The 14,023-nt window shown below is 38.2% G+C and overlaps 1 protein-coding gene across 1 annotated transcript; it reads right to left on the bottom strand.

Annotated features, from left to right (window-relative positions):
- Positions 1–5,694: 5,694 nt before the first annotated feature.
- Positions 5,695–13,015, bottom strand: LOC110987775 (CDC42 small effector protein 2-like). The gene is made up of 5 exons (XM_087140578.1): positions 12,849–13,015; positions 11,473–11,652; positions 9,915–10,028; positions 7,873–7,975; positions 5,695–6,338 (listed from the first exon to the last, which is right to left on the bottom strand). The coding sequence occupies exons 2-5, from the start codon at positions 11,539–11,541 to the stop codon at positions 6,325–6,327; spliced, it is 300 nt and encodes a 99-aa protein (XP_086996704.1). The 5' UTR covers positions 11,542–11,652; positions 12,849–13,015; the 3' UTR covers positions 5,695–6,324.
- Between the last annotated feature and the right edge of the window lie 1,008 nt (positions 13,016–14,023).

Genomic DNA, 14,023 nt, shown 5'->3' with positions numbered 1-14,023 from the left:
AATTACCACAGCTGAACCTTTATCTGCCGGCTTGATGATGTCAGTGCGAGAGCATAGGGAGTTGAGTGCTGAAAGCTCATCCCTGGAGAGATACTATGAGGACTGTGACGAAAATGATCAGGGGCATTCACTTGTGAATGAACAGCCTGTGCATAGGTCTCAAGGGCCGGTACACGATTCTTAGGGGGTACCCGGGTGCTTTTGACACAGAAGAGCTCCTGGTTGCACGGAGCATAGTAAAAAAAATTTCTCAAAGTCGTATCCTGCAGATAGCTAGTATTCAGTGAGATCTTGGTTGAGTTCTACTCGGTTCAATGTGGGGGAGTGGGAATTCAGAAATTCAGACCCATGGAGAGAAGTTTGTGTTCAGCGTCGGTTATAGGTGAAGAGGAAAGGTTGACTACAGTGTCGGGGGTGGTGGGTGGTGAGGGCTTGGGCTTAGGATGCCTGAAACATTACGCCCCTGTTGTTATGTGCTGCTAAAAAGCAATCATTTCTTTTGTAATGTGATGTTTTCTCCATTCTTTAGGAAAAACCTGAAGTCAAAGTCCTGCTTAGCTACTTATTGGTACATTTTCTTTGTACACTTATTTTTTGAGAAATTTTTTAGATATACCACTGGCAGGTTTCTGGACTGAATGAATTACTGGTGCTTATCTCGACCAACTGCGAAGATCTTAGTCATCTGTTTGAACACTTTGAACGGACAGGAATTCCTGAATGGATGAAAAAGACAAGGGTTAAACCAGAAATACATGTATCCTGTGTGGTGTTTGTCTCTTGCCAGGACACAAGTTGGCCATGCATAGCTGAGGATGTAACAGTACATACCACGGCAAATCCAGAGGCCAAATTTTTGGGTCATGCTAAGAGAACTGGGAGGGCAAAAAGGAGAAATACCTGTGTGTAAGGATTTGTGGCATTTTTAAGGGGTAAGGTGAAATGTTGGGGCTTTTTTTAATGCTTTGGAAGAAAAGTGAAATACTTGCCCAAAGTAACCTTTTTCTCATTTGTCAGCAAACAAAAGTTTTACTCCTTTGGGCGCCATGGCTACGCTTTTCTCATTTGTCAGTAAACAGAAGTTTTACTACTTTGTGGGACCATGCCCCCCCATCTGTCAGTGGTACTTGTTTCATAGTTGTAAGGGCAGACAACATTGTGGGGCCTCTTGCAAGTCCTCACAACTTGGTCCAAACTTTCTAAACATTTAACATGATTCTAGTCAAGACACATGAGATTTGCGAATATGGAAATCACTTGGTCCACATTCTTCAGTGATTTTCAGGAATTTTTGTGCGCTCTCCGGTTGTATGTTACCCTTCAAACATGCTATGATTCTGCTCTCAACGAATATTAAGTCCACCTGTAAAGTTCTATGTATCACTCGTGTACATGCACAGTTAGTCATTTCCGGACACTAAATGTACCAAGTTTGTTTGTATTCTTCATGGGAACATTGTCATTTCCTTCCATTGAAGAATCATTAAATGTTATGCGCAGGTGCCTTTCTGTACTTTGTAGTTGTGTTTGAGGGTGAAACTATCGGTACCACCATTTCTTTCATCGGTGCGTGATACGTGTTTGGCTCCAAAATGGGGTTAAAAGGGGGTACTAGATGTCTTTTCTTGCATTTGCATTTTTTGGTGGTTTTTTTTTTGGTGGCTCAAAGGGGGGGTTGAACCCCAAACCCTCATACATGTCAGTCTGCCTTATTTATGACATAATTTCACCGTTGATTTCCATTTTCTAATTTAAACAGCAAGTTTAAGGTTGAGAGCTGGCTGAGTCCTGTTCATTCCTTACCACAGGATGGCAGACCAGCTATGAGAACGGCCCCTGTCAGTTTGGCAAAATCAAGCTTTTGAACTTCAATTTCATGAATCAAGCAGAACACTAACTTCCCCACGTACCATTGGTAACAGATGTGGGAAAATTTGGTAGATGCAAAAGTTTGAGGACTGAAAGAAAATTTGCTCTCGGTTAGATTTCAGGAGGCACTTGGTCACTTTGTGGTAGCAGTGACTATTTGATTGTTCAGTTGCCACCTCATAACATTACAAGGACACTTCAGGGTTGCTTCAGGTACATGCACATGTAGTTTCTTTGTGGTTTTCGAGCAACATACGTTGGGCAAGGGCAAGACCTGTTATATAACATCAGACAAATGCCATGCAATTTCCATGCAATGTGAGAATTCCTACTCACACAATAAGTTACAAGTCATGCATTCTCATTTGGTTACAAAATCTGTCTGAACAATTCTGAAAAACTGACACGGTTGCAGCCAGACTAAAACTTTTGTTAGGGGGAGGGGGGTCTTGGCAACACAGGTCAGCAGCATCCCTAGCATCCCTGGTGCACTTTTACACTAACTGATCGCACCAGGCGCAAATTAAGCAGCTGGTCAGAAACAAGTTTCTGAACAAAACTGCTCTGTCCAAGCAAAACAACCTTTTTTAAAGATACTTAATATCTTCACTTGACTTAAAAAAAACACCTTATAGTTTTTTTAGGGGGGCAGGGGTGCCATGCCCTCCCCCAATCAAACCTTGGGGAAACTGACACCAGACACACTTAATAATACATTTTATGGAATAAGAATTGTTTTTACCCAGATCCATCATTTATTCTTCATTCCCATTCATGAAGACAGACTTTAAAGGTTTGTCTCTTTTGAGCAAAATAAAATTCGACTCCAGTGCACAGAAAGAAAAGTCACATTTTTTCCACCCACAATGTTTTCAAATTCTTCAGTGACAATGACTAAATCACTGACCAAAAAGCATCTTCAATACATGCCAAAATATCTGTAGGTGCAAACATTCCCAATTTAGCATGATCATGATTCTACATTTATTTAACAATGTCTTTGAAAAGGTACTAATTATGTGAAAAATTTACAATGTACATGATTCTAGATTACATAAAGACATTCAGTAGAAAAGTGTAGACAATTCAAGAGGATGAAATCACAAAAATAAGACTATTCAGAAGTGTGTATTTCTCTAGCAAATTTGTAGAGCTTCAAAACCTACAAGACATGAGAAACAAATGTCCATGGCATTTTCAGAGATGCACATTTTGACTGCTGCCTTAACATTTCAGAATATCAACCATATCACACTGAACTCAATAACTGACTTGCATGATTCATGTCCGTTCAGGATTGCCTGAAATTAAATAAAAATCAAATTGAAAATTATCACCAGTTGACATGACGTACAAATAATTCAAGTTCAATGTACTTTTTACATGGAATGTACTTAAACTTGAAAGATAAAATAAATCCACTTTTAATACAATTCACAACAAAAGAGGTTGCATTAAAATCAACTTTCTGTTGAATCGTGTTTAAAAGAGACCCAATTTGTGCACATAAATAGCCCGAAATTCAAGCAAACAATTTCTACAGATAACAAAATTCAAAAATTAAAGTCAAAAATTAAAGTTAAAAAGTGGCCACTGTCATGATAAAATAATTCCAACTATCACCACTCTGCAAGTAGATAGTTACATAGAAACTGAAAGGGAAAACAAGGCATCTACAAGTAGTTTCAGCAACACTACAAAAAAGATGTAGATCTGAAAACATTTAATATTCGCAAAATATAGTTCCAGATCGTTTAGAGCTTTCATTTCTAAGAAACACCAAAAAAATTCAACATTCTATAAAGATATTAATTTATACTGTATATCCAAATGTAGAGTTTAAATGTACAGGAAAGGATGCATACTATTCAAACATACATGTACACCAAATTGTTACCGGTAGTTCAAGAGCTATTTGGGGAAGGATACTGTAATGTTTGCTAACCACACAAAGAATTTCCATAAAGTGTCAATGAGTATGTGTTCATGCTATTATTGAGCAAAATGAAGCCTGGACTGAACATGCTTTACTCATTACAAAATGAAACACAAGAGAAAATTCACACAGAGTTTAACAGGTCAGCACTGATGATTGAAAGCCTTAGAATTTCTTCCGGAAGTGTTATCTAAGGTAGAATGACTATGCTTGTAAGTTCAGCAGTTTTTGTTTGATAATCTTCAACACTTTTTGATATTGAAACTGAGTAAAGGGGAAAAAGCCAAGGGACTACTTTATGTGGGAGTAGAAACACAAAGTAGTGCATACATGCACACTCTAATTCACTGCAATGTGTGTATGCTGCATCATGAATTTATGAATGCAAATCACTTTCCCAGACAAATTTCTAATGCCCAATTAATAACAGGTCCCAATTAAGAACAACACAACCTTGACCGCCTAAGTGTAACTGCAACCCTTCAAGAATTAACATTTATATTTACAACATTTAACAAAAAAGGTTGCACCAGGATTTTTTCTTTTTACACCAAGGCACTTTTCCATCCCCTGAAAAAATTTCTTAAGAAAGTTATTTATAAAATCATGCAAAATAAATCTTTTCAGCCATAATGGGAAATTTAACAAGACATCTAAACTGCCAAAATCTATTCATGGAATAATACAAGGTACCTGTATTATGCCCTTAAGGATGTACTTTTTTAATCTCTACAGGCTGTTGTAACATCAAAAAGTTCTGTCTGTCAAGATTTTTAAGTGTAATTTAATAAGATGTGATCTGCTCTTATACGAGTATAAAAAACTTTTTGAGCTTTGTGGTGCTAGACGGGTCTTCACTGCATTTCTATATGTTCATTTACACCATGTACACTGTATTTGGAGAGTCTGGTTTATTAGACAAGGGACAAATGGGAGCGATCATTGTTATATTTTCAGCCTGAAAATGTGTTGCATGTGAAGACCCAACACAAGTTGGATATGACTGTAGCAAAGTAAGGGATGTTTGGAAGAAAGTTGGGCCCATGTTTTAATCTTTGATCAAGTACAAATGAAATGTTCAGTCATTCCAAATGATGTTGAGGCACAGGACTGTTTTGAAACAAGCCATGAAATAGCATCCAATGACTGACAAAATGTGCAATCTTGAGTCCAAAATTGATAAACACCCAACTCAGGTTATATCCTACCAGTGCATTTAGTTCCATGTACCTTTTGAAACAAGATTAAGCTAGGAGTGAGTCATCCAAGGTTGAACTAGGCGAGGGAAATTGACCAATTTGTGTTAACAATCTCTTATTTTGAACATGTCCAGAGTTTTACCACAGTTCTTTTGTAATCACCGCATACATCAGTACATGTACATCGACTTGTATCAAATAACAGCTGGGAAATGAAAACAGGAAGTTATCAACTCTTGTTTCAGGTTGGGTTTTTAACTTAACTTCAACACAGTAAACTTTAATTTCCAAAGGTTTATTTGTTTAATTGTTCATTATTTCAGCACTTCATATTTGATACATTCTCTGCCTCCATGTACATAAATGTGACCACAGTATAAAGATGCAGAATTTGGCTTTTGTCTGAAGGTTTTCCTTTGGTTTACAGATTTCAGTGTTTATTGATATTCAGTGTCTTCATTCACTGTAGATATTTCAGCATACCAACAGTCTTGAAGGATATTTCTCCAAAGAATTCTTGTACAGATATGAAGCAGAAGGGATGGCCATCCTCTAACATGTTTCTACTGTATTTTCAGATATACATGTACATGTACCTGTAGATGATTTGGGGGTATACCAAACCCTGGTATTTTTAATGTTTACTTGAACATGTATCTTTGCTTTTTAGGCTGTGGACAAGGTATAGGGTAAAAATTGTGTGAAAAGGCTTAACATTCTAATGTTCACCGCAGCTAAAAATGAACTTCCTTGCAACATACACACTGTTACATTAGACTTGTCTTATGATTGTCATTTTATATATTTAGGCCCTAATCCCTTGATAATTGCACAAAAGTTTAGCATACAGTGTGTTTTGGAAGACCAAATAATAGATAGATCTGAAAGTCAATATGTCGGTTGTAAAGTTTGAGTATTTTTTTAAGTATTGTGTCGTTCATTATCAAGTTTTTGCAAAGAGTCACACTCAGCAAGTTTTCACCTGCACTAGAGTAAAATGATCGACATACTCCTGGCTAGTCTATTGCCGGTATTTATAGATACATGTAGATTCTAAATGACCTCTGACGTATTCTGGAGTAAGGTTCGAGTTTGTTACATGGGTGCTATGGATATCCTGCTCCATCAGAATGGAAAAAATATAGGGAGCTGATCCATTCAAAGAAGCAATCCTTACACTTGGCACACACATAGCACACAACTGATGCCCACTGAGGTGGTGACTAACAGGTGTCTCAACTTGCCTCTGCAATGCTTGGGCATTCTCACATTACCTGTACAACAGCTCCTTTGAAGTACACACAGATAACTGCAGAGCACTTAGTCACTATCTCCTATAAAATAAGAATATTAATTAAATATTACTTGATAAAATTTGAAGGTTTATGAGCCGAGGTCAGGAATTTTCGTCTACATATAAATGCAGTGACATTATTGCATTAGATGAACTGGTTAGAAACGGATGATGGAAAATTGGCCTAAAATGAAAGTTGATCTACATGTAGTTTGTTGTTATGTACACTACTCAATAAGAGTTAAGGACCACTTTTTATTTTGTGTATACTTTTTATATCAGATATTTTACTGCTGAAAATGTGCATTAGATGTTTTGGACCATTTTTCAAAATTTTTATTCCAATGAGAACACCATCTAGACAAACACAAAATGAAAGAACTAGATCTCACTCATTGCTCGGAAAAAAAAACTACAAGTTAAAAAAAGTGGTCCTTAACTTTTTTGAATATTGTATTTAGCCCACCTGGCTAATAACTTAATGGTGAGGTCATTCCTGTTATCTTGTCATTATCATTATAACACAACTTTGTCATTCTTGAAACCCCACATACATGTACATTAAATCAGAATACGACATTGCATTTGAAGATTACTGGTGCTGAATGTGTTCACATAGAAACACACACAACAAACCAGTATCATTCAAATTTAAGATTATGATCTAAGCCAGAGCACTTCCGTCACAGAAATCTTTCACTTTTTAGTGAATAATGTGCATATGGTTACAATGAAAGCAAATGTGTTAAACATGTTAAATGGTACCAAAAAATGGCCTTATAAAAATGTATCCACCTCAAAAAACCCTGAAATTCATAAAAGTGCCTACATGTACATGTACAAGATTATTTATAAAGTCCTTGTTATTAGCACTTTATTTTTATATCCTAAATGAAGTTGGCCAAACGCAACTCATCAGGTGCCCATTCCACACCTAGTTTGTTTGCCTCTCCCTTTTTTGTGACTGAACTGCCTGTGTGTTTTTCACTGCCAACTCATGCAATCTCTGTAGCTCAAATTCATCGTTTCCTGGCAGGGGATGCAGAGTTCCATGCGTGGCTGGGACATGCAAAACATTTGTAGTCAGGAAATTGATGGTAATAGGTAGCTGCCGTGTTGGCTAGTCAGTAGCAAGGCAAAGATAGCAAGACAAAGTCTTTTTTAATCCCTGTAGACCACAAGCTACTTTTTCTAGTGTTGTTGTGTCTAACACCAGCCAAATGTATATTTTCATTTGAGAAAAGGAGCTTCAAATCTCATATTTTCAATGCTGTTTTAGTTTTAAGAATATTCTGGGGGAAAAAGTAATAAAGGCCATATTAAAAGATCCCCTCTACAAATCTACTTCAGTAAATATCAGCTATTGGTTGTAAAATAACTCTAAATAATATGGCATTTTATACATTTACTTCTCAAGGACATGTAAACCATAAATGGAGTGCAGTGAAGTGCACTTCTCTTATGGCCATCCGGGAAAAGAAACCACATTGTGAACAGAACTTGTGGTAATGACTAAGTGACCCTTTTTAGCTTTATTAGTGGTCCATTTTGAAAATGTCAAGACCAGAACTTACCTGGTACTCTTTTAACGTCAATGAGATTTCGATGAAAATCTACGACAGGGGGACCACTATAACCACCTTTTGATTGCATCTGTACTTGGATAGAGTTTAAATGCTGAAGAAAAAAGGAATGAAAAAAGTACTTTAACTTAAACTGTGTACATTTTAAACAAAATTAACACAGTGGTTTGCAGGTACATGTACATGTTCATTACGATCTGTCCATCCATAGTGGCTGGTCATGATCTGTAAATGTTCAATACTTCAAGACTACAGTGATTTGGTTCATGGAGCTGACCTCAGGCAAAACCATGAAAACATTGGAATAAGTTATAAACCACAACTCCTTCCCTTTTTCTGGGTACCCATCAAATCTGAACCAGTCACACCTTGAAAAATTTACAGAATTTAACAACTTTCTCTTCAGTTTAAAACAAAATGGAAAAACCCTTTGTTTGGTGCTGCTGCCTTGAGAATGGTTGGAAACAAAATCTCATAATCCTTTACAAGTAAACAACTCTTTCCAACAAGACACATCAACTACAACTTATTCCTACACCTTCTTCAACATCACAGTAAGAAGTAAAAAGTTGGTAATTTCCTTTTCAAACAGTGGAAATTTCCATATGTCAAAGAAAGCAATGCTAATTCATGAAAACAATTTAATTTAAGTTAAACGTGGCAAGTACTGATATTCCTCACATTTTTTGGTCCTGCTCTTTGATGCAAGGAGAGTCTTCAGAATGTAACAATTTGGAGAAGGGGGAGTACATGTACACTGTACTTACTACACATCTGTATGGTTTGTTTAGTCTGATAATTTCAGGATATACTATCACTGTACTACACCGTACATGTACATGTAGGTCTGTTTGTATACATGTACATCTACATGTATATAACTTAACATTTCTAAATCTATGCATTCCACTAACCAATAGGAGTTTCCTTTCAAATGACCAATCAATGAACTTGAAGTGAACTGACTGCAGGCAGTCCTGCCAAAATCTAATACAACTGGCTTTATGTGTGCAGTCATGTGTACTTATGCCAGACATTTATCATTAACTCAATACAGACGGTACTTGAGGGAAAGGAGCATTAAAACACAATCACTTTTGAAATAGTAACAAAAACTTTGGAAAGCTTTTTTGGTCTTCACAACTGACAAAGCAGTGTATGGGTGTTGGTCAAGGTCAAAGTATTGAATTCATGACAAAGGTTTTGAGTGCCAGACATACATGTACATGTAAGCAAATCCAGAAATACCCTCAGCAGTCTTGTCTGTGTGTTAACAACAAAGCAAAATGGCCTGAAGTATTCTGAGACTACTCAACAACATGCAATATTACATACAAACCAGGTCTACATTGCAGAACTTCAAACAAAGTGCTCATGCCAGGTAACTTCCTATTCCACCCTGTGCAGGAAACCGATGGCACATCCTTTAAAGCTGTATTACACTCCGCACAAAGTTACATGTATGTAGTAAGCAGTACTTTTCACAATCTTCCAAAATCCTATAAAACCTCTCCATGAATTTGGAATAACCATCGGGAGTTTGTGTGAAAACAACGATTCAAGAATTCATACCGGTAGATTTTTAATAACAGTTTGACCTAACCTATGGGTAGCCATGAATGATTTTTATTTTGTCATGGTCAACTGACAGTGCTTTTGAGGTTTATCAACAAAATCTTTGCATATTACAGCTCAGCAACAACTCAGCTCAGGACAGCAGTATGTTCAAGCTATGCTCTATTACATCTGCTAAATTTAACATTGGCATATGAGTTTTGAGGAACCATGTTAAGAAGAGGTTCTATGGACTTTGCAGATGACTTGGTAATAACAGGAAGTTTTCATTATCAGGAATCAAAACAATGAAAAATAAAATGATTGGGACCAAAACATTTCCTTGTTATAAACAGAATGTTGTACTAACACTGCTCTTACTAAATTAATAAGGTTTGACCGTAAACAGCTTGTTGGAGAATGTGAGCGACAGAATACATTACATCCAAGCTGTAGCCTCCGTAACATCAATAACTTACATTATTTTGTTCTTGAAGCTCATGCTGCGGTGACATATCTCCTGACCCTATGTGACCCGTGTGGATGAAATTTGTTGGTAGTCCTATCATCGATCGGTCTATTCTCTGCCTCCTCTGAAGAAAAGAAGGGAGAAGAGTAAAAGAAGACAGCAATGAAAAACTTGATTAGCAGTTTGACAATGGATGTTTCTTGGGTAATACAAAATAAAGAATACTTGTCACTTTTAATCCTGCCACATTACTGAGAATTTGTGCTAAATCCGACAATATTCAGTCTGCCAATCCAACAGGTTACAATAAGGATTTACAGAGTTTTAGTACGAAGCCAATTCTAAATAAAGACCAAACTTTAATCAAAATTAATAGTCAGGTTATGTAAGAGGCTTAACAGAATTTGTCCAATAAATCAAGCTACTGCAGTTTGTGACCTGTTTTTGTGAACATTCAGCTTAACCCGGATGGCCTCAACTACACTTGAAATCACTTTATCGGGCCTTGGTATCAACAGTTGACTAAAAAACAATGTTGTTACATGCTTTTTACACAATGGCACTATGATTCAAACCTGAACTTCCTGTTAAAAAATAATTTTCCTGGTTCAAGTTTCAACCGTTACACATGTACATAAGATTCATGTTGGAAAATTCAAACTTTGCAGGTGAAATACATGGACTAATCTTCACTAAGCAGGCCTCAATCTTGGGGGGAAATGGGGCAGGCCACTTTGGCCTTGCCTTCATCAAATTTCAACAAGGCAGCAGGCCAGCCCGAGGGGGCACCAAAGCCAATGATTTGGAAACCTTTGATTTACATTTTTGACAACCAATCATGTCATGAGTAGGCCTATAAGCTATTGTTCAGTTCTTGTACACCATGCCATCCCCCTTCAATAAAAGGCGTTTATCATGCTGCTACTATTGCTGAATTTGTCGCATTCCCTGTATTAAATTGTAATGTTCATTTTTAATTAATTACAAATTACAATTACCCAGACAATTTTTTCCTTCAGAATCCAGCCTCTGATTTAATGCTTGCTTAGATTTTGTATCCCTTTCCCATTAGAATTCAAGGATTCCTAATCCCCGTAAACTACTTGTAAGTTTAAAATATAATATATGATATCCAAGGCTGCGTTCGCGCGGTTACTCCTCAAAACCTGAGTGTACGGTACTCCTGCCGTTCGAGCGCTCGGAATAGTACTCGGGTTAGCACGAGTAGCTCGCTCGAACGCAGCCCAAATTCGGAATCGCACAACATGCATAGGCTTACATGGTACACTCTTATTACACATACGGCCGGCAGCAAAGGGGGAAGGGCACGCTGGCCAAGGTGGCCGCGACATGTGAGTTTTTTGGAAGGGCATTATGGCCAACTTGGAAGGGCACACTGCCGTTGGCCGGGGTGGTCGCGGTAAAGATCGAGGCCTGCTAAGTTGTAGTTTTAGAGGATTTTGATGTAAGATTGGCCATATTTTGGTTTGTAAAATTTTTTCAGCATGGCCTTCCTTCATCAATAACTATCCTCCTTTGAGATGTAGATTACCAGTCTGGTGACTTACAGGGGGTGGCTGTTCTGTGACACAGCAGCTGAAACAGATCAACACGTCACTCATCCTTCTTGGTGGCATGAAAGCAAATGGTTCTCAAAGAGTTCTGTATCTCACAACAATCCCAACTGATTCCCTGAAGTGTACATGTATAATTCCCCACACTACCTATTGCCAGGTAGTCTCCTTGACCTGGATGAACAAAAAACAAAGGCAATAATCTGTAAGCCATATAAATCTTGAACAACCTTATATTCATGAAGAAAGAAAAGTGGACAAACCTTTGTACAAAAAAAAACAATTTATGTATGTTTATTGCATTAGAACACTGCAGAAACATACCAATGTTATCATGTCCAAGGCACTGGCAACTTGTGCAATCACAACCAACTTAACAAATCATAAATTACATAAGCTAAAAGAGATTTTGTTGGAATATGTATGGTTAAACAATAACACAGCATACAACAAAAACATGAATTATGCTCGGTCAACTTAAGGATTAGATGTACATGTAATCGAGCACACGTACAACTGTACAAAACACATGCCTACTAAGAAGGATCTCAGACAACCCAACCATTTACCAATATAACTTTCGATAACTGGACCCCTGAGACAACTTGACCGATGGGACAACTCCACTGTTTGGCAACTCGACTCGGGATAACCAGACCATTGAGACAACTCGACCATTGTGACAACCCATTTACCTACATGTAGTTGTCCATTAAGACAACTCAATTGTGCAAGGCATAACATGATGGAGTCCGGGGCAATGAACTCCACGGGTATGATGTGTACAGGGACCCGGTGATGCAGTATGCAGAGATCGGACCAGTGGGCAGCACATCAGCCATCCCAACTAGTGCAGTGCAGAGCCACAATGGCCATGCAGCGTGCACAGTGGCACAGTGCAAACTCTGGCCTCTGCAGTACACAGTTGATCTGATAAGTTGCTACATGTAGTCTGCCAGTGTGGGAAATGGAAAATCTGTCCTTTAATTTGTGGGCAAAGTGACTGTAAAGCACACGCACATCCATTGAGGTCAACTTGAACTTCTCTCTATGGACGACACGTCCCAACAGTTGAGTTGTCTATTTGAGGCACAGATACTGTAGTAGAGTTGTCCCATAGTCGAGTTGTCTCAAAAGTCTCAGATTTTTCATCCCAGTATGAGCATGGAAAAGTGGAGAATTAAGAACAGACAGGAGTCGAGTGGGCCTGGAGCCACACAACTACAGGCAAGGTTAGACGCCATTGACATATACTGTACATGTAATATCACTGCATAATGTGCATGCACAGCGCAACAGCCATGCTACCGCAGCTTCCGCTAAAAACTGCTTCTAATTTTACACATAAAAATAACAGAAAGTTTGACTACCTGAATACACTGAACCGAATACGTTTTTCTCTGCTGCCCTCCGTTTATGTTTACAATATATGTCAGGCTCCAATGAAAATTTCAACCAGTATTTTGCAATTAAGTGTAGACTTCCGCATCACCAGTTCCACTGAAACGCGACGTACGTACAGTACTGCTACGCGATACCCGAGGGTGCAGACCACTAATTCAAGTGAGAATTTCTGACCAGCTCATTAGCATTAAAAGTGCCCCCACAGTATCTTTTGAAAAAGGAGATTGTTTGGCCCCCAAAACGGTGAGATTGTGTAAATCGTTGCCAGGATCAACTTCCTGGGTCTTTGAGCTTTCATATGAGGGCAGAAGGGCTGAAAACTACGGTTGAAAAATGGTCCTAAGTGCCCGAGAAAGTTGAGGGTTGCCACTTGAAAAATGGCTGCAATCAGACTTCGGAAAAATCACTTTTTGGGGGGTGATTTTGTTTTGTGGGAATAATTAAAAATGTAATTGGTTAACCCACAAAAAAATGAAAAGAAATTGAAAGATAAGTGACCAGACAAGAATTTCATTTGTGTTTCAGAAATCTCAGGGATGTTGGCGTGCATGCTATTGGGCCCTGAACGGTGCTGATTTTACACTGTTTTCAATGGGGCTTGAATTAGTGGACTGGACCCCCGAGTACTCGTTTCCACTAATTCATATTGGGCAAGGCACGCTGCAATCATTGTGCACAAATTCCTGACAATAAATAGGATACCAGACTACTTGCTGGTGCTTTGTCAATCATGACGCGTGGTTGCAAAAGCCGTGTTGCGTGCGGCACCAGTGGTTAGGTGTAGTTTATTCTGGGCGTGGTGAGGTGATTTATTGATCTCAATCAAGCAGCACTGCGCTTGTCTATTTTTAGGTCTAACCGACGCTGATAAACCAGTGGACCCAAACGTAAACGTTTTTGTCCAGTTAAATAAAAATAAATTCAAATCATGGGCTTACGCAACAAATAGTTTTTACAATGTGCTCGACGATTCTTTTATTGGAGTCATCATGACAAGTGCGAAAGTTTACTATTGCTGCCGGTTGAAGTTGATTCGTAGTTGATCGCACCATCCGCACAAATCTATTAATGGTGTTAAAGCGTAACATCCTACCTCTGAGGGTTCCAAGAAAAGCCCTGTTGTTCTGGGGGTAGTTATATC

This window comes from Acanthaster planci, linkage group LG08, assembly GCF_054643075.1.
Source record: "Acanthaster planci isolate LZ-2023a linkage group LG08, COTS_SCS, whole genome shotgun sequence".
Taxonomy (NCBI): domain Eukaryota; kingdom Metazoa; phylum Echinodermata; class Asteroidea; order Valvatida; family Acanthasteridae; genus Acanthaster; species Acanthaster planci.
The sequence above is the reverse complement of the archived record's forward strand: the minus strand, read 5'-3'. Positions and strand labels throughout refer to the sequence as shown.